The sequence below is a fragment of the Phalangium opilio genome, unplaced genomic scaffold, assembly GCF_054372755.1.
Source record: "Phalangium opilio isolate 3A_F unplaced genomic scaffold, DU_Popi_V2 ptg000003l_1, whole genome shotgun sequence".
NCBI classification, from domain to species: Eukaryota; Metazoa; Arthropoda; class Arachnida; order Opiliones; family Phalangiidae; genus Phalangium; species Phalangium opilio.
The window spans coordinates 5065798-5090498 of record NW_028324145.1 but is presented as its reverse complement, the minus strand read 5'-3'; the positions used below and the strand labels follow the sequence as shown (position 1 = coordinate 5090498).

At 36.2% G+C, this 24701-nt stretch overlaps 2 protein-coding genes and 1 long non-coding RNA gene across 8 annotated transcripts in view; all 3 read left to right on the top strand.

Annotated features, from left to right (window-relative positions):
- LOC149717256 (sodium/potassium/calcium exchanger 3-like) overlaps positions 1–2652 on the top strand; it is a 44113-nt gene extending 41461 nt beyond the window's left edge. For both annotated transcript variants that reach the window (XM_089837250.1, XM_089837246.1), the window contains exon 16: positions 241–2652. In XM_089837250.1, the coding sequence (XP_089693376.1) occupies positions 241–387 (147 nt within the window). In that variant the 3' untranslated portion in view covers positions 388–2652. The remainder of the gene's footprint in view (positions 1–240) is intronic.
- Positions 2653–7612: 4960 nt separating this feature from the next.
- On the top strand, positions 7613–10870 carry LOC149717255 (uncharacterized). 5 transcript variants are annotated; one of them, XM_089837238.1, is made up of 7 exons: positions 7613–7811; positions 7878–7993; positions 8065–8169; positions 8241–8339; positions 8411–8489; positions 8573–9143; positions 9646–10870. In XM_089837238.1, the coding sequence occupies exons 6-7, from the start codon at positions 8653–8655 to the stop codon at positions 10868–10870; spliced, it is 1716 nt and encodes a 571-aa protein (XP_089693364.1). In that variant the 5' UTR covers positions 7613–7811; positions 7878–7993; positions 8065–8169; positions 8241–8339; positions 8411–8489; positions 8573–8652. The 5 variants fall into 5 exon arrangements, with proteins under 5 accessions (XP_089693364.1, XP_089693366.1, XP_089693367.1 ...); XM_089837240.1 differs by lacking the exon at positions 8241–8339; XM_089837241.1 differs by having other exon boundaries at positions 7878–8169.
- A 4773-nt stretch (positions 10871–15643) lies between these two features.
- LOC149717251 (uncharacterized) overlaps positions 15644–24701 on the top strand; it is a 139409-nt gene continuing 130351 nt past the window's right edge. The window contains exon 1 of the long non-coding RNA XR_016366352.1: positions 15644–15711. This is a non-coding gene — a long non-coding RNA (uncharacterized LOC149717251). The remainder of the gene's footprint in view (positions 15712–24701) is intronic.

Genomic DNA, 24701 nt, shown 5'->3' with positions numbered 1-24701 from the left:
TTATTACTTCCTCTCAAGTCGCTCATACCTGCTGGACCCAAAGCGCCTAGAGCGCAGGCGCCGAAAAACGAGATGGAAGGCAGTGTTTTACCCCCGTCTTTTTCCCTCTTAGTTACATCGAAGAGGCTTATTTACAATATTAAAGAAGGTACGAGAAAGTGTTTTAGCCTGATCCTTACCTTTAGGCCGCCTTGTGTTATGGCCTAGTTATATAACACGTGGATTTTTAATATCCCCCAGATTGCCGGCGTTCATTTTAGCGGCTGGCAGTTGACCCCTAAACTTGGGGTCATTTTAATCGTAGTCTACGCTATATTCTTGGTAATATCTTGTATGTTGGAGTTCAATGTTTTGGGATACGTCAATCCGGAAATGTGTCCCGACTAATTGAGTCATTAATTGACCTTCTTAAATGAAATTGTCGATAAGGATTCGAAAAAAAAACAAAAAAGATTACGATTAAGTTGATAAATAGAAAGGTTAAAGGTCGTTTAGTGAGACACGAATTGGTTGATTAAAACCCCGCGCGCCATTTCAGATTTTATGCGCGGGAGAGGGTGATTTTATTGAATGGATTAGGATTATAAATTTATAATGTTGTGAAAAAATAAGCGTTTTAGCTTCTTGGTGTCTAAAATCGTAATTTAAGTAAAAGAAAAATCGAAACCATATCAGATTTAAAGTAATAAATCTTTAATCTTAATTAAATCTGAAGCGTAATTAACAGACACCAAGATGTTAAAAATTTAAATAAAAAAAAACTTCCTCGGCCAATAATTATATATCTAATGGCTGTAAATATAGAACAATTATTGATCAGCCAAAACATTTTTAAAACAACCAAGTTAACACTTTACTAACATCACACCTATTCCAAAAAAAAAGATTAATATATTCCCTCACAGCCAACCAGAACCTTTTTCCAATAATATTTTAGGTATAAAAATTAAGTAGATTAATAAAGAAAAATAAAACAGAGCTTAAACCTAGGAAATTAAAACGCCAGATAAATTTATAATAAAGCCTTGCTGTCTAGTTTTTGGAAGGTAGTCAAGTGTTTAGGACATTTTCTGATGACATTAATTTGGAAACTTAAGTCTTTCCTTTTGAAATACTAGTTAGGCTTAAGGTTTTTTAGTATCAGAACACAGCCTTTTTAAATTAACACCCTGTATAAATCTTCTGATAAGAGACGTTTGAAAACAAGTAACACTTAAAATACAGTTAAGACTAATTTAATTTGTTTAAGTTAGGCTTAACGTTTCTTATTGCCAAAACAGAGACTTCTTAAGTTAACACCCTTTATAAATTTTCTGATAAGACCCATTTAAAAACAAGTCTGTCATTTGAAACACTTAAAATGCAGTTAAGCCTAATTTAATTTAGGTGAAGTTAGGCTTAACGTCTCTATTATCAGATCAGAGGCTTTTTACGTCAACACCCTTTACAAATTTTCTGACAAGACCCGTTTAAAAACAAGTCTGTCGTTTGAAACCCTTAAAATTCAGTTAAGCCTAAATTAATTTAAGTGAAGTTAGGATTAACGTCTCTATTATCAGATCGGAGGCTTTTAACGTCATCACCCTTAATTAATTTCCTGATAAGAGACGTTTGAAAACAAGTCTGTCGTTCGAAACGCTTAAAATATAGTTAAGCCTAATTTTATTTAGTTAACTAAGGCTTAACCTTTCTTACCAGAACAGACTTCTTACGTTAACACCCTTTATAAATTTTCTGATAACAGACGTTTGAAAACGAGTTCATCATCATTTGAAACTCTTAAAATATAGTTAAGCCTAATTTAGTTTAGGTGAAGTTAGGCTTAACGTTTCTTATAAAGAGAATAGAGACTTCTTACGTTAACACCCTTTAAAACTTATACTGCCTTGTATACATTTACGTGCTTTAAATATCTAGAAAGAAAATTCTTGTTAGAAGAATTCTAGGATAAGATATAGTCTAAGAAAATAGTCCAAACAAAAAAAACCGTAACAATTTTATATTTTTTACCTACCAATTTTTCTCTGACGAAAAATAAATATTAAATATAGAAATTAATGAAGCTTTAGAATTTACCTCTAACAATCAAAAAGAATATATTTAAAATTCAAATTCGCAATACACAATAGATTAGTCCCATAAAAATCCACCACGATATGAAAAAGATAAGAGATAAAATATATATATATAAGCTGTGAGAAATTTTCGATTGTCTACCATTGGGTCGAATCCCATTGGATCGAATGTCTCGTTCGACCGAATCCCATTAGACCGAATACCGCAATTTGGGCGGTTTTCCAATCATGAATTTTCCTTTCAATCCTATTTTTCTATTGATTTTCCTATTAAACTTCTTGTTATTGCAGAAAATACTAAACCAAACGTAACCTAATATAACAGTAATGTTTTGGAAAAGGCATATTTTTGGAGAAGTCAATGAAGCTAAATTTCAATATTTTGGAAAAGGCGTAACATTGTTAAATGATTTATAAATTATTACTAACCTAATTTAACCAAACCTAACCTAACATAGAAGTAATGTTTTGGAAAAGGCATATTATTTGAGAAGTCAATGAAGCTAAACATCAATATTTTGGAAAAGGCGTAACATTGTTAAATGAATTATAAAATATTCCTAACCTAACCAAACCAAATCAAACCTAACCTAACATAACAGTAATGTTTTGGAAAAGGCATATTATTTGAGAAGTCAATGAAGCTAAATTTCAATATTTTGGAAAAGGCGTAACATTGTTAAATGATTTATAAAATATTACTAACCTAACCTAACCAAACCTAACCAAACCTAACCTAACCTAACCTAACCTAACCAAACCAAACCAAACCAAACCTAACCTAACCTAACCTAACCTAACCTAACCTAACCAAACCAAACCAAACCTAACCTAACCAAACCTAACCAAACCTAACCTAACCAAACCAAACCAAACCAAACCAAACCTAACCTAACCTAACCTAACCTGACCTAACCAAACCTAACCTAACCTAACCTAACCTAACCAAACCTAACCTAACCTAACCTAACCTAACCAAACCTAACCTAACCTAAACTAACCTAACCTAACCTAACCTAACCTAACCTAACCTAACCTAACCTAACCAAACCTAACCTAACCTAACCAAACCTAACCTAAACTAACCTAACCTAACCTGACCAAACCTAACCTAACCTAACCTAACCTAACCTAAAAATAAAATTGATTTTCTTATTAAACTTCTAGATACTGCAGCAAATAATATGCGTTCACCAATAACATTCTTCAATAAATTTCAGAAAATAACTCCCATTTTTGGAAATTGTCTTAACCTAACCTAACCATACCTAACGTAATCTAACCTTACCATTAAGAGATCTCCCTCCCAAGTACTGACGGCGCTCGATGCTGCTTAACTTCTTCGGTCATCCAAATCACTTTATCCATTGCGCTACTGGAGCCCGGCAACTCAAGGAAAACGCTATGATTTTATATGTGTAAACCCATCCCATTCAGTCGAAAGCTCTTCCATTTAAATATTCCCATTCAGTAGAAAATCGCTCTTTGGGCTATAAATTGTTTTAAATTTGGCTACAATTTTAGAAATTTGAATTCGATCCAACGGGATTCTATCCAATAGGATATTACCAAATTTTCTATTAGTAATTTTTATAAGTTTTAATTTAATATTATCAAAAGCTCATAGTTATAAACAAAAAGTGTACTTCGTTCACAGTTCCCATCCTATGGCTGTAGACGCCATGTAAAATGAGAAGCAAACGACCCTCCTCTCAACCCTCTACAAGAACCAACGAATCGGAGATATTTTTGGAGGTCAAATTTGGGTTTAGAGAAAATACTTCTCATTTGGGCGATCCAAATGTTAATTCTTGGTACTAGAACTTGCATATTCTACTTTAAGGAGCCTATAGCCCGCTACTACGAACCGTCACGTGACTCCTTTCTCTTACCTCGGTTTCGGCGACTATATTGAAAGTCGTCAGCCCTACAATTTAGACTACCTGTATTGACGTCACGTCCCAGTAGCTCCTCCCCTCTCAGTACCACTCTATTCGAGCGTGTTCCCTGTGATACAGTCGTGAAAGAGGGGGTCAACATTATTCTGACAGGTAAAGGGGCGTTTCTCGTATTACATGGCGAGAGCAAGCTTCAACGAAGTATACTTATTGTTTATACTTATAAACCTTTGACATTGTAGCCTTTTTAAGTTGATATCCAAGTGGAAATATATATATATATTCGTACAGATTCGTCATGATGTTGAAGTTCAATTCTTCAGTCTTTAAAAACTATTATAAATAATAGATAAAATTTATTAATTTGGTTCTATGGGTATTTGTAAATTTGTATCGTTGAAAGGTTTGATGAGAAATTTAAAGAAACAAACAAAGAAACATCGCTATTAGTATTTATATTTATTGTGATGTTATTTTAAACAATAGTAGACATAGATTCGTGAAAAAAAAACATTCCATAGAGGATGTAAACAAATATTATTGAAAGAAATACAATGTTTTACAGTTATTGTTATGTCAGTTGTTTCAATTCCTACGATTTCGTCGTACGACTTAACACCTTATAAACCCTATATACTGGGGATAATGAAGCTGGATAATGCTCTGTCGAGACAAATACAACGCCATAAAAACAAGTGGAGGTTAGAATTCTGGTATATCAAGGTCATTCAGTACTGAGGGTTTAGCAGGGTAAGTGGTGCAACGGACTTCTATGATGATCTGTCACTGCTTAAAGGTAGGCGCCACGGACAATGTATAAATGAAATGTATGCCTCTATGCTCATTGTGCTCAACATTTTTTTCTGGACCTCTTACAATAACAAATTTTATTTAATTAGGCCTAAGTGTGTCTGTCTCTTTTGCAATTCTTCTGCAAGGCCCAATAAGATCTCTCGACGCGAGTCCTAACCAGGTATACAGAGTAAATAGGAATAATTGTGCCAGACATATTTCCCATGTATATTTCCATGCGGGTTTTGTGGGCCGGACTAGCTTGAGTACTATCCATCACGGCTTAGCCTATAGAGTGCTGTCAGAAGCGCCGGTGTGACGTCACCCATGCTGTTTTCCCATAAAGAAAAAACGGTAACTGTCATGGCCGCCCATTGCTAAAGGCAGACTCGTGACGTTTAACCTTGGATCTGACAGCACTCTATAATTCTGACGTCTTTCTAACTATGATTTCATTGGTTGGTAGCAACCTGAGATAAGATGCCCAGCAATGTGCAGCAATATATAGATTATTCGCGAGGTAAAATTCGTCATACATAATGATTAGTTTAGCTCTTCCCTCAAAATCCGCCTAGATTCTTTGAAAAAGTGGGCTACGCAATGATTCCTATTAGTTCTACGTATTACTGTCACAGTCAGACATTCCACGACTCACGATAGTAACGCCCTCTTTTGACGGACACTAGCGTTAAATTATTCACTATCACACGTGCCTCCAAACCGACCCTTTTAAAAAAAAATCAATCAATAAATCTCAATTTTGCTTTAGTTCAATCAAAATTGATTGACCACGTTGGGGTTGTACAGAATTCAGATAATTTAGTATTTTAGTATAAATTTAGACTTAAAACTAATAACTTCATGATTTATCCTTAACAAACTTCACGGTTCATAAGGCAAAAGATGTCGCTAAGTACAGTCTTCCAACTTCGTATAAATAATTGCAGTACGCGGTAACAAAATCGATGTAGTTATTCTGCAGAATTACAGAGAGGTACTTGGTTGAGCTTTATATTTGAAGTTATCAGGGTTCAAAATACATCCCCCTTGAAGGAGAGAAGGATAGAGTAGAAACCTCCATACCTAAAACGTTGCACAGTCTGTACCCCAAACTAAGGCAACGAAGTTCTCCCAGCATGCTCTACGTTAGGGTAGGATCGAGCGGTGCGGAAACATTGATGATGCCCCCTGTGTTTTAACAAAAGAAGTTAGCTAGTTCTCGTACAAGAACCATGGCGCTACGTGGCAGCACTTAACAATTGCCTAAACACAAGAGTAGGGGCGTTAATACTTAAGGCACACCGCATTGCCGCATATCTCCCATCATTTCGACTCCATCATACCTCTTTTCTCCCTGCATTACCTAACCCTAATTAGCTTGACTAATCCGGACTAATTATCACACTTAGCTTCATTGTACTATAATTATGAGTAGCACTATCCAATCGAATCATTTTAAAGGTTATACGTTGGAGCAACTTGTCTGTTTCCTAGCCCTAATCCTAAATTAATATACATAGCCATTTGATAACGTCAGACGGTAAAAATTAATCAACTTCTTATAAGAGTGGAAAATGAAGGGGGTTGAAAAAAACCCCAGTGATTTTGATTAGATCCCGTGAGCAAGTTTTACTATTACTCTTAGCTCTATCGGAAAAAGGTTTAATATTCAAATGAGATGGGGGGTTTCTTGAGAGACCATCCTCCCTATATCCTTCTTCTGGTCTCTTTTCTGGTATTTTCTTCGAAGGATGGACGGATTCTTTTTTTTTTTTACTTAAGCACCGCCGCACTACGGCATATCAAATGAATTTACATGGGAGACACTCTTTAGCTAGCTTAGTTTTGAAGGTTTGAGTCTATATGTGGCCAAACTCAGCCCCTATTCGAGATAAAACAAAAACTAAAACTGAAACGGGTTTCTTTATTTGCGGGCCTTGGTTTTCTTGCGGACTGCGGGGGCGAGTTTATCTTGGTTTGTGGGTTTATTATCCGACCATAATTGGTTTAAAACTTGTTGGATATAAACAAGGCGTCTGTACTGATTTTATTACATTGGAAATATTTATGTGAAGCAAAATATTAAAATAATTATTTTTCGCTGAAGTAGATATAGAAAATTCGTCACTTCTCTCTTTCAGGTATAATATTTGAAAAACTTGTCCATGAATTAGGTTTTATTTAAATTATGGAATATTATTTTCAATCTCATGCTAAGGGTTCATAAATAGTTGACAAAAAAACTCGGGAAAATTTAGAATTTTTAGTAAAAATCAGGGAAATTTGTGGGTTTGAGTAAGTTTGCTCTGAAGGGGTTGCTTCATCTATATAAAAAAAACCATTCCCGTAGTTATTACTCCACACGATTGAGGCAGATTAAATATACTCACTGGCTCCCGCGTTCAGGCTAGGAAATAAGACAGGTTTACAGGTCAAAAACCAGTTTATTAATAGCTTGGACCACTTTTTTTATTCAAAACGTGAGGGTCACTGGTCCCAATGACTAGTTTATTAATTCCTACTTTTATTAAAAATTGATATGGGGACCTCTTTAATTATTTTCATTTTAACATAAATTTCGATTCCATGAGTCCAGTTGTGTATACAACCCTAGGCCGAGAGAGATTTTTTTAGAAGAGAGAACGACCACAAGTCCTGGGACCAGTAGAAAAATAAATAGGGGAAGGGTCACTGGTCCTGGGACCAGTTTCATATTTAAGACATCGGGGGTCACTGGTCCGGAGGACTAGTTCAGAAATAAACCTTATTTCCAAGCCTGCGCCGCGTTGCCAGAGAATTGCCTAGTTTATGTCCAGCGCTAATAAGTTACTGAAAGTGAAATGTAAATCCACCTTATTCCCTATCGCCGGAAGTTAGGCCTATCTCGGGATTCGTGGGGAGCGAGTATCGGGAAAAAGCTCAAAAAAGTCGTCCGTCGTCTGCTACAAAGGCTTTTATTCGGGAAAGGCGTTTTTAAGCGGGTAAACGGTTTAAATATCAACTTTAATAGGTTTCTAACTAGTAATAATGACTAGATATAACTCAGGTAAGTAAAAATTATTAATAAACCTTAAGAATAAGTTATATTTTATAACTGACATACCGATTTTAGTCCGATTTGGATGTTTCAAATGTTTGAGCATGGTTTGAGGGTGATTAACTGATGTCAGCCTCAGGTTGTTGAAGCTTGTATTGTATAGAATAGTTCGAAAACGTAAACAGTAAAAGGTATATAATGATTTTAAAAATATTCAAAGGTATAGTAAATGAAAGTATCGTATGAATATTTCTGCTTTTAGTTTCGGAACGTTGAATCGCTTTCGGTGGGTGAAATATTTTGTTGTTATTTAGTTGCGGCATAGAATATGCGTCCTTGTTCAGTTTGAAAACGTAAACAGTAAAAGGTATATAATGATTTTAAAAATATTCAAAGGTATAGTGAATGAAAGTATCGTATGAATATTTCTGCTTTTAGGTTCGGAACGTTGAATCGCTTTCGGTGGGTGAAATATTTTGTTTAGTTTCGGCATAGTATATGCGTCCTTGTTTAGTTTGAAAACGTAAACAGTAAAAGGTATGTAATGATTTTAAAAATATTCAAAGGTATAGTGAATGAAAGTATCGTATGAATATTTCTGCTTTTAGGTTCGGAACGTTGAATCGCTTTCAGTGGGTGAAATATTTTGTTTAGTTTCGGCATAGTATATGCGTCCTTTTTTCAGAAGTATGTAAAATATATTAAGTTAAATTTTGAAAATGTGTAAGCAAACATTGTATATTAACAAACTGTTGTTTTTGCTAATACAGGCAGTTTGTAGTCCATGTTATATATTCAAACGGTGCTCTTCGATATAGATAGTGTAGAAACTTATAAAGTTGTATAAAAGATGGTTCACATGTGTGCTGTTGCTGGTTGCAAAAGTAAAAGCTCAAAACCTACAGACAATATATCATTTCACGAGTTCCCTAAAAATGAACTGAGGAAAATTGAATGGGCGAATGTTGCTCAGATTGATATTGCACGCATTAAGAAGGGAACCGTTATATGTTCGTTGCATTTCAAGGAGGAGCAGTATAAAGAAAGAAAAGGCAAAAAGCGGTATTTGAAAAGCGATGCATTGCCTTCTGAATTTCCTTGGTCTCAAGATCCGCAATATGTTTTTGCTGTTCCTATCTTGAATGCAAATGAAGAATCTGATGCAGCTATTGAACCAAAAAGTTTGATCTCGTTAGTCACCGAGGGATTAACCATAGAAGAACTGAGCGCACGAAGCAACAGTGAGGCTGGAAACCACACTTTGGCTGAAAAAATGTCAGATCAGGAAGCAATAGTGCAAACGCTGCATTACTTGAAAGAATATCATAGCTATCACACCAAGTGAGTTAAATCTGGAAAATGTTTCTGCTAACAAGGAATCTTTCGCTACAAACGTTGCGCACACCCGCACACATTGAACAAGCCAATTATACAACTAAGAACAACGTCACTGTTTGGAAACCTTTAAGTCTGGCTCGCCAGAACTTTTTGGGTTTAAGTCCTCTTTTATAGTCAAACCAGCGAGAGAATAGCGTTGAAATACATGTTAGCCTATGGGGCTCAGCGCTATTCTCTCGCTGGTTTGACTATAGTTCCCAGGGGAAAACACCCAGCTCTTTGGCCTTGAGGAATGGTGCTGCTGTCGCGGCGGGCGGGTAGGCATTCTGCTTAACAGTAGTTAGACCAGGGCTGGAAGCCTATGGTGGATCCCTTTAAAGTCAGTGAGAAATTACTATGGGGTAAATGATATATAAAAAATTCCAAGTAGCAGAAACTTAGTAATTGCTGGTTAGAACGATATTCGCCCCTAATATCGTATCATTTAATTTTTATTTGCTTCTAGCGAAACCATCCAACAACCTGAAACGGATGATCAAGACCAAACGGCGGTGAAAACTATACTTAAACAACGCCAAACAACACAAGCATTGGATAGTCCTGGGTCTTCGTTACCTAGCCAGTCGCAAAATTCTGAAAATTTTGCAACAGCATCAGAGAGTGCAGGAACCTCTATTACACCACTATCATTATCATCTGTGTGCAGTCCAAGCAAAGAAGAATTGAAAGTTAAAAATTTAGACCTGCTTAAACAATTAGGACAAGAAAAATTCTCAATACTAAGATTTCTTAGCGCTGCCGACATCAAATATTATACAGGGTTTCCGTCCTATACCCATTTGTGGAGTTTTTATCAATTTTTGCTACCCGAAGCCAATGGACTAAAGTATGTTGGTAAACACCCAAATAATCCAGAAATTGGTGATGACGACGTAAACCTTTATGAGTCAGCGTTGCGAAAACCTGGTCGCCCCAGAAAACTAAGTCCACTCGAAGAATTTTTTATAGTACTTGTTCGTCTGAGGAAAAATTTACCCGAAAAAGTATTGGGGGACTTATATAATGTTTCTCAAGGTTATATATCCAAAATACTGAACACCTGGATTTTATTTTTGCCCAAGAAATTGCAATGTTTGCCCATTTGGCCCACAGCAAAGGAAGTAAACTTAAGAACTCCAGATGTTATAAAGAGACATTTTCCAAATTTGAGGGTTATTCTAGATTGTAGCGAATTTTACATCAACATGCCATCAGCGACTAACGCTCAACGCGAAACTTTTAGTTCGTACAAACATAGCAACACTGCTAAAGGTTTATTTGCCATTTCACCAGGCCCAAATGGACATATAACTTATTTTTCAAATATCTACGCTGGGCGAACCTCCGATAAGAAACTGGTCAACCATTGTCATTTAATTGACCAACTCGAAGAAGGGGATCTAGTAATGGCCGATAGGGGTTTTGATATCAGAAAGGAATTGGAAGCTAGAAAAATTAATCTAAGCATTCCAGACTATCTAGGTCATCGTGATCAGTTTACGGAAAAAGAGGTGAACAAAAGCAGGGATATTGCTAAGAATAGGATACATATTGAACGGGCTATAAGGAAGGTGAAAGAGTTTCAAATACTACAGGGTGTCATTCCTATTACATTGTCTCCTGTTCTTGATAAAATCTACATGATTTGTTGTCATTTATCAAATTTCTGTGGACCTTTAATCCGAGAATGAAGCCTATTTTTTTCAAATAAATTAATATTACGCAGTAGTGACTAGGTTTTTCCTTATTTATTCATCCCCCCTTTGTTACCAGATGCCAACTCTTCTGCAAAATATGGTAACAAATAATCATAATACGTGGTACAAAGTTTTGGGTACATCACAGAATTAATAAAGTTGTCGTTTCTCTTAACTATAGCATACTCTAGATCAGATGGTGGGACGTGTACAACAAAAAAACATTCTTCGACATTAGCAACTAGCAGTTGCCCCTGTATTTGGTAATAATAGTCGTGGGTTTCTTGTATTTCGTATAGATTTCGTTCTGCATTGAAAGTCAAGTAGAAATCTTTTTCTTGAGCTCTTTGAGCGATTGTCTTCTTCTTTTGGTACAGAGAGAATGGGCATTTTACCTCAACAAGGTAGATTTTGTCATCTTTTACAATAATTCGATCTGGGCTAGCACCTAGGAAGGGAATTTTGGGGTTAACAAGCAGCCCAACAGTTGAATGATCTTGAAGTTTCATTTTGGAGACGAACAGAGCGAAAGCAGCTTCTTCATATCTGATTCCGTGTCGAACTGAGGGGGTGGTGAAAAATTTCCTTTTTTGCACGAAAGTATTTACTCGATCCGTATTGTCTTTCATTTTTGAGAAACATCCAAAATTTGAGGCCGTTAGTCTGAGTGCGCGTTGTTTAAACCAGAATGGGTTACGACTTTGCAATCTCGTTTTTTCCTCTATCACTTTCGATTCTTTTAAATTTACGCTTATTATCTTTAAAACGTTAATTTCTTCATCGGTTAAGTTTAAATGTTCCGAGGGCAAACAATATTCCAAAGTATTCTCAATGGACTGCCAAAGTTTCGAGTATAAATCTGAAGTAACAGGGCATGTTACTCGCGGAAGAACTGGCACACAACCGTTACTTTCAATTGTATTGATAACAGGCAAGTTATCAATTTTTTTGAATAAATGAACAAGCTGCTGAATCTTCTCTTTGGTGACTGGTTGCGCCCAATCAGGCATTGGGTCATGTGTTTTAACGACACAACCGAGATCAGATTTCTGGGGCTTTTCTGGGTCATGTTTGACAAAGCGTATATCGCTAAATAGCAATGGTTCGTCAGTTTCAGGGCGTTTTACATGCCACATTTGTAGCTTGCTTGTGCAAGAGCCTTTAAGTATTGTATCGACTCCTAACCGCACCATATCTAGGACTTCGTAAAGAACTGCAGCTGTGTGTTTACACTGACCATTAATTCCCGCAGGACACGAGCATGTGGCCCATTTAATTTTGCAACTATCAGTCGTAAAACATAAATGTAATATGTAGTTAATTTTTCTCATAGATGGTTCACACACCGCTCTAATGAAAGATAAACTGTCTTGTTCATTTGTTTCTACACGAATGATGGCTCCCTCGCGAAAGAGACCCCATCCTTGATTTTGGTGTGATTTTGACTTAATGAAGTCATTTATTGAATTATCTGTCATATTTTTGAGAATGACTTTGTCGCACCAGCCTTCCTTGGGAGAAACCCTTCCTTGAAGGCGGATCAGTCCTTGTTCAGATAACGAAGGATTTATTCGAAGAACTTCCGTACAAGCCTCACACACGAAATCATCCATTCTCTCAGCATTCTCTTCGTCCAATCCAATGCACATAGGATGATACCATTCAGAGCACACGTCACATTGTATCATCATTTTCATTGGGTCATTTGCCGTTCGGCAAATGCAATACAAACGTTTATCGGAATCTGTATCTTTTGACTTTGACGTTGAAGGTCTTGGATTATTAAATGTATCTTTTGACTTTGACGTTGAAGGTCTTGGATTATCAAAGGCATCCTCTTCATTTTTTCTGGGAACGTTTTTTTTCCCTGTAGCCGTTTTATCTTTAGCTTTAGGCATTTTCAATATTGTGTCTAGGCCTAGAACCTAAAAGCAGAAATATTCATACGATACTTTCATTCACTATACCTTTGAATATTTTTAAAATCATTACATACCTTTTGCTGTTTACGTTTTCAAACTAAACAAGGACGCATATACTATGCCGAAACTAAACAAAATATTTCACCCACTGAAAGCGATTCAACGTTCCGAACCTAAAAGCAGAAATATTCATACGATACTTTCATTCACTATACCTTTGAATATTTTTAAAATCATTACATACCTTTTACTGTTTACGTTTTCAAACTAAACAAGGACGCATATACTATGCCGAAACTAAACAAAATATTTCACCCACCGAAAGCGATTCAACGTTCCGAACCTAAAAGCAGAAATATTCATACGATACTTTGAATATTTTTAAAATCATTATATAGGGTCAGTATGCATAACTTTGGACACTTTTTGCATAACCTTGAATAACTTCCGTTGCTTATATGTTAGACTCAAAATTAAAAAAGCAATGGAGAGAAGCATTCTTAAGACACATTCTCACAAGTTTTCAACTTTTTAAATGGAATACATTTTTCACAAAGTAGAGTTCCCCAAAGGCCGAATTCGTGCTCAACTTTGGACACTTCTATGTAACTTTGGACGCCCCCTTCCTAACTTTGGACACCCCTTCCTAACTTTGGACAGCGAAAAAAGGGTGACTTGGGGACGCATTAGGCGAATCACAATTTCAAAAGTAAAAATATAGGCTTAGGCCGACCTAGACGTATGCCTAAAATATATAAAAAATCAGAAATTTCTTTAAAACAAACTTTATTAAATATGGGGCTACTTATGTAGGTTTTTAGGTATATAGGGCCTAGGCCTATTTTGGCGCGCTGTTTGCCGCGTAACAATTTTAACAAACTGAGGACGTGTCCCTTATTGTTTTAAACTCTAAAAAAGGCTAATATCGCGAGTTAATTAGTGTTAACAAACGGAGAAATCGGCCAGCATGAAAGTGTCCAAAGTTAGAAATTTGCCCAGGTGTTTTTAAAGCTGAATATTTCGTCGAATTTCCCGCGTAAGACAGTGTTTAAAATACGGATTATGAAGCCAAAAAGTTGCTCTTTCGAATGGTTTCTAGTTTGTTCAGGTATGATTTCTCTAATTTTCGTCAAACCTTATTTCCCGGGACCAAAGGGTTGACCCCCGTCAAATTTGGCCGTAATTTAAATGGACGAGTTTGGGGAGTGGGCTAATTTGGCTCATAACGTAGTCGGATGTTATTCTACGACTTTGAAGTATTTTTTTCTAAATTCCTCACATTCTAAGCTTTAAAATAAGCTATTTCATTATCAATTTGACGCATCCAGTAATTAAATATGATTTTTATAATAAAAGTGTCTAAAGTTGCAGCTGTCCAAAGTTAGGCACACTGACCCTACCTTTTACTGTTTACGTTTTCAAACTGAACAAGGACGCATATTCTATGCCGCAACTAAATAACAACAAAATATTTCACCCACCGAAAGCGATTCAACGTTCCGAAACTAAAAGCAGAAATATTCATACGATACTTTCATTTACTATACCTTTGAATATTTTTAAAATCATTATATACCTTTTACTGTTTACGTTTTCGAACTATTCTATACAATACAAGCTTCAACAACCTGAGGCTGACATCAGTTAATCACCCTCAAACCATGCTCAAACATTTGAAACATCCAAATCGGACTAAAATCGGTATGTCAGTTATAAAATATAACTTATTCTTAAGGTTTATTAATAATTTTTACTTACCTGAGTTATATCTAGTCATTATTACTAGTTAGAAACCTATTAAAGTTGATATTTAAACCGTTTACCCGCTTAAAAACGCCTTTCCCGAATAAAAGCCTTTGTAGCAGACGACGGACGACTTTTTTGAGCTTTTTCCCGATACTCGCTCCCCAAGGGGTGCTTATTTGCGAAAAAAAAGGTATCGCCGAAAGAAAAATTCTCTCTCCTCTCCGGGCCGTTGCGAGTGACGTAGCTGGATCCCAACAGCCTTTGGGAAGTAGATTTTTGGGGGTATTACGCGGATTTCAAAAATGTCTGTCTTAGCAAAATGCGTGAAGTGGAATATTTTTCTTCTCTCCCGCTTCCTTTCTTGCGCTTCACCCAGAGTAGTTAAATTTATGAATTTTATCCTGATATGCGTTCTCATCTTTATGTAATTAAAATTATTTCTCTTGGGTATTGAGGAAATAATTTAAAAATAGGCAGATTACAATTGAATTGATGTTCAATCTTAATTCTTAATGGAAAGTTGTAGCTAAGCCTTGGCCGCTATAATTTATGAAATTTAGAGTTTAATAGTAATACCACTCTTGTATTGCTTGAAATTAGCATAAAAGGGGTCCTTTTAATCCTTTATGGTTACCTTATTTAAAACTTGAAAAACTTTCAAAGCTCGAAATTTTTAATTTTCATTTTTAAGCAACCGCCGTAGGAGTCAGGACGCGGCAAGTCCCCCGGTCCCCGGCCAAACAAACTTCGCACTCGCTCGTTACTGGGTTCTCGCCTCTCGGCTTCCCGCGTTTAAGTTTCCTCCTATAGGAGGAACGGGCCATTATTCGAGAGGATGCTCAAACGCGAAGTCTTGTTTCCTTTGGTTCCCCGGGATCCAACCACGTCATAAGCAGGGAAAAAACCAAAGTATTGCCCCCCGTTTTTTGAGCCAGATTTTTCGTTTTAAAAAACGGCTTTATAAGCCAACCTTATAATACGAAGTTTCTATAAGAACCTTGCTCGCTCCCCACGAATCCCGAGATAGGCCTAACTTCCGGCGATAGGGAATAAGGTGGATTATCGTCTGCTTTAGAGCACGTTGACATTTTTCATATATCGTTCGCGCGCTTTCAGCCGAATCCGATTGTTCAAGTTAAAGAAATAAATTCAGCACCAAAGAACAACGTAAGTTTAATTTGATTAAAATATATATGGGGAAAAACCTGGAAAATTCAGTGAAATCGGTTTGTATAAATTCAAGTGGATAGTTTTCACTAAATGGGAAATATTTTTACACTATCTCTCGGCTGTGTTAACCTAAATTCAGCATTATTAGGCCCTCGCTGAGCCATGTTAGCATAAAGTACTGATTTAAACTAACTGCTAGCCTTTCTGTCTGCAGTCGCTTGGTTCAACAACCGTCTTGCAACACTTGAGGAAAGGCATAACCACTTTTAGTGAAAACTATAATGTGTAGTCAACGATAGTTAAGTTATGATAGTCCATCTTCCGAAAAGCTATACAGCGAATTTCATATTGTGAATGAACGGACTAATTTACACGCGCGTTTGATTACATTACGTATACTTCCGCGGTACCCTTTTCTTATGGTACAGTGTACTTTATCAGTAGATAGTTTTCACTAAAGGGGATAGACAAAATCCCAGCCCTCGTTTAGTTTTAATTCCGGTTCAATGTTGACACGCTCTGTGCGAGCCAAGTTTATTGGTGGTTCAAATTGAACTGTTAGATTTCGGTCTTAATTCTTTCTTAATTCAAATGGTCTGATATAAACATTGAAGAAAAGGCCAATATATATAATCTGCTCGGTCTCTATATATTTAAGAAAAATCTTTTCGATGGAAATAACAAGTTTGGTAAACTTTTGCCTGTAATGTTTACGCAAACATTGGCACCGTATGGTTTATAATTTTCACTAGGAAAGCTTAAATCTGTATAGACTACATATTACTTGATAAGAACTATTTTCTTTTTTATGGAGTTTAACATTGCGTATTAGTACGCCTGACTTTTCATTTAGTTAGTAATTGAAAAGTACATACTTAGCAAGCTGCTTCAATAACATTTGAAAATTCGGAATTCTCTGCTGGAATTTATAGTGCTTTGGGATGGGAATGCGGGAAGATTCGAAGCAGCGACCACAGATCGTTACTACTCTTAAAGGGAAAGTAACACCTTAAACCTGAACATTCTTAGTTTTTAATTTTAAAATAATAATTAATACAAATAGACCGATAAAAAGAATTCGCATGTAAGTGGTTTTTCCCTCAGTAGTACTGGATTTTGAAATTGGAGTGAGTTCGGTTCGGTTTATATTATTCTCGAATCTAATTTCTACTTGAAGTCCTTGAACTACGAAGTTTTTTATTATTATTTTTACTTGTCGTCTGCTTAGAGTTCTTGTTGTTATAAACAACGCAGTTAAGGCTTAGCACCTTTTTTATTGTTATTTAAATGGTTAATTATCAGTTTACAAATAGAGGTTAAGCCTTGGAAACGACGACCTACAGCTCTACACGACTCACGAGTCTTATAATGCTATAAGAGAAGAGTCTGCTTTATCCTGAAAAATACTTAAAACCTTATTTTCGTGCCTGATCGGAAAACGTTGAAAAAGATTTGGCAACACGTTGTTTTTGACGGCCAACCAGGCATAGGGTTAATGGTTTAAAACGCTCTACTAAGTTGCCCACATATTCTGACCAATCATGAAGGATCACACTTTTGAGCCTCTCGGAACCTTGTGTATTGCGGTAAAAACAACTAGTAGGCGAATATTTTTATCGGTCTATTGTCGACTAAATATTGATTGTCCATATCCTACTCCCCTTTTGGAACACCCTGTATATATTTCCCAATCACTTTATCTTTAAGATTAAGAGATTTATTAAGGTGATTCAATGATACTACTCCTTTAAAATCGGGGGGCATACTTGGGCGTCTTCATTCAAAAATATCGCGTTGAAATGAAGTGAAATATTATTTTCATTTCGGTAAATGTGTATGGTCGGTTCCTAGCTCGATGCCTCGGGACTCGTTAGGAGTCGAGATGATGATATTGGTCCTCGACACTATATGCTGGTAACCGTTACGGCCAGATTTCAATAGCCATAGAAGCACATACATAATCTATATCTTCCTTTCAACCTGAATTTACTCTAGTTTTTATTTTAGAGAGACCAACAAATAAGCGCGATGTGGGGGAGATTCAGGATGGTTTTAAAGATGTATGTGAGAGGTCTAACACCTGCTAATAAGTCTGGCATGAATTAACATGGGGTCAAAACTGAGTGGAAAGTGCACTCCTTCGAACAATGCTAAATATGGGCCAGGGATGGTGAAGTGGACACTAGTAAACACCTTAAAATGCTCAGGGATATTCCTTGGTGGCAAAATTTGGTCAGGGATAAACTAGAAAGGCCAGGGATTTTCAATATAAAATTTCCTCCGAACCCTGGGAGAGGTATGGGCTCCCAAACATGGATTTGCTCCTAAAACAAGAAGAAATAGTTAGACACGTGGTGTAATTAGCTTTAGTTTGCCAGCCTATGCTCACTTAAGTTCTACTCATTTAATAGTACCACACTTCTGCTAGATAAGGTCCAGTAACGTTCTTAAATTGAAGACTGATATGTGTTACTTCACGTGTTCAACTATTTCCTTGTTTTAGGGAAAATCTATGTTTTGGGGGCCTTAACTAAATGTTGTTGACCCCATGTTCTTTGATGACACTTTCCACTCATTTTGACCCTAAGAACATACCATTTAATTTATTTCAGACTTATCAGAAACATCTTTTATAATTTTCTTTATTTTCACAATGTGATCTGGCCTTTCATTTTATGATTAACTTCGTTTTTATTTAATACTGAACGAACGAAAGATTCAAGAAATTTTTTTTTCTTGGCCTTAAATCATTCGTTACTGTTAAGAATGCTAGACTCAATAACTTCAAATAGATCTCAAATTAGCATTTTAATTAACAATTAGCTTTTAGTTAACAAACCTTGGGTGCAGACATTACTCCTGGAAGATTGCGTTACATTCCTGTTAGGAAATAAAGAAATATACTTTCCGCCTCGCTTGTCCATAACATGAATGGAATCTTCCAGGCGTTTGTTAATTAAAAGTTAATAGTTAATTACCTATCCAAATTTGAGAATTATAATTAATTATTCTATAGCATTTTTAGCAATATAACGAATGATCTAAGACTAGGAGTATTTTACCTTTAATCTTTCGTTTAAGTAGGCGACCCCTCGGAAGGGTATTGCTTTACCTAAATGGGGATGGAAAAGGGTTGAAGGTAGAACCCGCTCTGATGTGCAGTGTCTAGACATTCTACATAAAGAGGGAGGAATGGAAGATGCTGGGGATGCTGGAAGAAGCTCGGGATGAGGAGAGAGAGATGAATTCTTCCTCCATCCTTTTCCTAAGCCTCCTTCTCCTTCTCCTTCCTCTTCCTCTCTCTCTCTCTCTCTCTCTCTCTCTCTCTCTCTCTCTCTCTCTCTCTCTCTCTCTCTCTCTCTTTACCGACAGGCCCCCATTTATAAAGCGCGCTCCAGTACACCGGGTAACCATGGAAACAAGTTCTCTCCTCATCTTCCTTCCTCCCTCTATCGTATCTTATGTGTCACGGACTTAAAATCCGACAGTGTGTCATATGGGTGAACATTTTTCAGTCAAAAGCTATAGCTAAAGCGGCAGTTTTAAATTATTTTTTTTTCTTTTGGCTCCCTATTTTATTATTATCATTATTTAGGATTGGATCTGTTCCATTTATAAATTCAGAGTCTTTCTTTTATATACAGTATAAACGTATATAAAAAACTGTATTTTTTTATTAATTCACCTTATTTGCGTTAGCAACCGGATGAAGTAACTTGAAATATTTTGCATATAGCGCCTCGTAAATTTTAACATTTATTTATTTATTGTCTGGGGGAAATTCTAGAGCGACTGTGGCACCTTTAGTAATTTAGTAATAGCTTATGCGTAATATTTTTTAACGTTGGCACCACCATTTTCCTCGCAGTCCTTTTTGGGGTGTCGCCATTTTTTCGTATGTTTCTAAGAGATAAGGGCATTAGCGTTTTGAATATGTCCCATTTCTGGAATCCATTTTTACTATTTTATATTTTTTTTATATATATATACATAACTTTGGGGACATCGTTACTTCGCCAAGGCTTAAGTTTGCAAGGTTTTTTTGTAACGGTTTAAATATGTAGTCTAGTCAAATTTAATCGAAATTTACTCCTGGTTCTATTTGGTATTTAAAGGAAAAGTTCAGGTATAATAACATTATAGTTTAAAAGAACGACCTTTTACTAAATATAAAAGGAAAAATCTCTTACTCCAAAATAATTAGGATTTAACAAGCCTTAAAAATGAGAACTACAGCGCCAAAATTGGTGTAGTGGCGTCTGCTAAATCGAACCACTTACCTGTACGGGATTGGCTGAGTGAGGTGAGGAAGCGCAGGGCCGGAAATAAGAAAAACAAAAATCTTATAGGACATGTGTCCAGTGATCCCCCCTTTTACTGTAAAAATTATAAGACATTGTCCACTGGAGACCCCAAAAATAGTGTCGCATCTTCATAGTCAAGCTTCGAAAAAATTTAGGTTTTTTTGTGACGGTTTAAATAAGTAGTCTAGTCAAATTTAATCGAAATTTACTCCTGGTTCTATTTGGTTTTAAAGGAAACGTTCATGGTAATATAAAATTATACCTTAAAAGAACGACCTTTTACTAAATATAAAAGGAAAAATATTTAAGTAAATGATCTCTTACTACAAAATAATTAGGATTAAAGTAGCCTTAAAAAAATTATGGGACATTTAAATATTTTATTGGACAATGCCCAGTGTCCTGCGCTTATTTCCGGCCCTGAGGAAGGGTAAGCTCATGTTTTCAGGCTAGCAGACGCCACCAAAGCAATGGCGTGTATGGCGCAGTAGTCCTCGTTTTTAAGACTTTTTAAATGCTAATTATTTTGTAATAGCAGATAATTTATTATTGCTTTTTAATATATTTCCTTTTATATTTAGAAAAAGGGCGTTCTTTTAAGGTATCATGTTATATTATCTAACCTTTTCCTTTAAATTTTTTTCCAAGAAGACTTAAAACTTTGAAATAAAAGAAAATTGTTAAATCAATTTTTTTCTTTTCCCCCGCCAGGACTGGTTGGTTATTTTTCGATTCAATTTTGTTGTTTTGTCACTATAGGTTTGTTGGTTTGCTGCCTAAAAAGTTTAGTGTGTCTCTTAAGAGTTTACCATTCTTGACATTTTGGTTTTTTGGTCCTTCGAAAGAAAGCTCCTAGGCCTAGCTAGACCGACCACTAGATTGTCCCATGAGGGTTTCTGGTAACAGGTATATACTTAGGTCAAAAAACAAAAAACTGTCAATTTTAAAATCTTCGGAAATTGAAAGGTTTTATGGTTTGTTTATTTTGTAAATACCTTTGCCTATTATAAATTATAATTAACAGGTAAATTTTGTTGATATCAAACCGACCAGGTTTTATATAAATATAATTAGAAAAATTCGTTGCAGATAAGGCAATTAAATTGTTTCGATAAACATTAAATTGCTTTCTATCTTGAAGTTAATTGCACGTTAACAATGTTTAATTTCATGCGTTTAATTTCAATAGTTCATGTATAGTCTTATTTTGGATTCAATTTAATACCAAAAACTACTTAATTGGTTATTATTTTATTAAAAATATCGTACACCGACGTATTGCGGGTAAACGTTTTACAGGGGCCCGTAGGAAATAGATTATCAGTTTTACCCCTGCAAGTTGGCACATCAAAGCTTTTTTGAGCAACAATGAAAAATGGCAATTTTACTGTAAGAGGTTACTTGTAGAGCGTAATTTTGGCTTCAATTATATATCAAAACTACTTAATTGGTGCATAATTAAGGAAGATATATTTTATTAAAAAATATCATACACCAACGTATTGCGGGTAAACGTTTTACAGGGGCCCATAGGAAATACATTATCAGTTTTACCCCTGCAAGTTGGCACATCGAAGTTTTTTTTTTAACAATAATGAAAACAGGCGATTTTACAGTTAAGAGACTACATTTCCAGTGTAATTGTTTTTTTAATTTTGAAATTTATCACTTTGATAGAGCAATGTCACATGATTAGTGAATACGGTCGGTCGAGAAGGAAGTACAATAAACACTATTGGTCACCAAATGACCACCATGTATCATCTAGATATCCCCTTCTCCGACCCTTTTTTATCTGACCTTGGAAATATTACAGTTCCCGCCCCTAAAGAACATCCACATATCCACCACACTAATATGGTTGACTCGCGAGTCTTGTTTTTTCTATACCCTCTGGCTGGGGTTCGATTTTTCTTCTAAAATTCATTCTTTTCCGACAAATCACTTCCGACGGCTTGTGTTTTATCGGTTGGCCTGTTCCATAGCTGCCGTCAAATAAGGAAACCTCTAAAAATTTCTCCCTCTATGGATCCATATATCCCTTTTCTTTTAAAACTTATAAGTTAGCGGAAGGTTCTCCCAAGCTGAAAAATTTTGTCCCTCAGTATAGGAACTTTATAAGGAAGTCACCCAAAAATTGCTTTTCCCATAGATTCTCCCTTCTAACCTTACACACCTCTCTAGTGTCACGTGATTATGGAGCGCCCCCCCCCCCTTGATCTCACCATGGAACTTGCGCTTCCCTATAAGGGACAAGAAACCTTACCACGAGCTATAGTAAAGCTTAGTACCATATATAGTTCAAGAGTTTAACTTTTAAATAAGGGTTCATAGACAACATTAGCTTAGTATATTACCGAAAACCATGTATGACATGAGGTAGTTTTAAGTAATCTTTGGCTTACAAATAAACTGACACACAATCTTGATAAACACAGGGCCTATTAAGTCATATTTTCATCAAACATTTTGGTCATTTAAAAGGATAGATTGTTTAAATTACATTGTGTTTCTGATAAGTCCGACATAAATTAAGGGGAATGTTCTTTGGGCGATTTTGAGTTTAAAATCTTGTACATGTTTATTGTTGTTGCTGTACTAAGTACACCCCTTCTATGACATTTTGCGGTTCGGGCCACTGTTTTCAAGTTATGATTTGAGTGTTTTAGCGATGATCCCATAATTAAATTAGGGAACATTGTCTTTCAGATTCCTTAATTAATTTTAAGGGATCATCACAGAACATTTCTACTCAAAATATCCCAAAGAACATCCCCCTTAATTTATGGTAGACTTATCAGAAACATGTGTCATATGTCATAATTTGGCACTACACTTGTATAACAAGGGCACTGTGAATTTCTCTGTTCGAGATTGAGGCAATTTTGCTAATGAATCAAGGTTGATTTCTTGAAATTTCAAAGGACTGTTTTAAGGTTTGAAACTCGCGAGGGTTGGGTCGCTTTCTATTTCCTCACGTCACAAAAATTTAACGCTCGTCCCTCTTGCGAAATAGTAAGTCCATGACCTTAGAACCTACATCTTCGTCCGATGATGGGAGAAAGTTATAATTCGTTTTTAGAGACTGTACTTTTTCTCTTTAAAGGGTTTGAAAGCATCCCCGGACCCCTTCCTCCCCACTTCCTAAAAAACTGTCCACTTTAAACGAAATTGACTCTCATAGGATCAAGAGGGTCGCGCGCTATAATAGTTCTATTATAGATTATCATCATGGGAGAGAAGAAAAAAAACCAATAATAGGATAAAGTAAAAAAAACCTATCGTTTTTAAGTAACAAAAAATATATATCCACTTTATTTAAAATAAAAAAATTGGTAAGATAGGTTTTAAGCAAATTTCACCATCGAGATTGCCTCCTCACTTAGTTCGGTTTAAGGGACGTTAAAATTTAGATTAAATTGGTCTCGAGGGAATATGACACGCATGTTTTTTAATCATAAACGCATTTACGAAACGCAGATTTCACTTTTCTGTTATTAAGTTTGAAAAGGGTAAAGAGCATTAACTCTTTGCTCGCTCTCTCTCTCTCTCTCTCTCTCTCTCGTACACTTTTCTCTCACAGAAATCTAACCTTATAAAATTATGAAACCAACTTCTAATTGATTAATTGCTGGAATTTCAATCGTGACTGTTGAGGGTAAAAATTTTGTTCTGTTTGCGATAAAAAATTAGAAATTGTTACTTTTTTCTCTAGCTTTAAAAGTTCAGCTAGCTAATTGGACCAAGTCATCTTGCGACTTATTGCCACTTATCTAACGCCTTTACAATGCATAGAGGAGTGGTGGCTAGCCCCTATGCCACAGCTAACCGACAGCGCCCTATACTAACTATTACCGTTAACCTCTGCAAGTTTTGATGGAAAGGAGAACCGGGTTATAGACCGCGGAGGAAAACTCCTTTAACAAGCGGGGAGAGAACTTGCAAACTCTACGCAGAAGGATTTGTTCCCGGATTTTCACCCGGTGCCACAGTCCGGGATCCTCTTGCTGCGAGGCGAAAGCGCTAACCGCTACGCCACCCCACTTTCGACTTTACCTCTACGATTTAAAACCCTGCTCTAAAATCCAACTATGTGACAATAGATGATGAAAGCTTGGAGGAGTGAAGTCTGATACTGGAGTGGTTTAATTGTGGGGGTGAGGGTCATCCGTGGTTGTTAAAAAATCCCAGCATGCTTTTCAAGGTTGGGCATCATTGAGTGCAGCCACCTCTTGGCTCAAAATATTTTAGTAGCTAAGTCACGTGTGAAAATTTGTTTTTGTTGCTATTACTAGTAAATACCTAAAGCTTAAGCCCAAGGTATTATGGGTAAATATTAAGGCCATGCTTGGAAACGACCCTCTCGTTTTAGCGCTCATGCTGTTCTAGTATAAGCCACCCTACTCCAAGATGAAAGTACCCAATTCAAATGAGACCGGCTCTTAACTGCCCTTTTGAAAAACGGACCATCATGAGAAAATGTACAGCAATTTTGAATTAGATCGCTTATGAGATCTTTATGGATGATCATTTACCTATGAAACGGATGTTATGTATAGTTGAAGCATGATTTGACCCCCTTTTTCTGATGAGCACGTCATCACTTCTGCAGAAGCAGGATTGAGCGACCATCCGTAACGATGGATAAGTTCTTTCTGAATGACTGTGTCTTCTGCGCGGCGA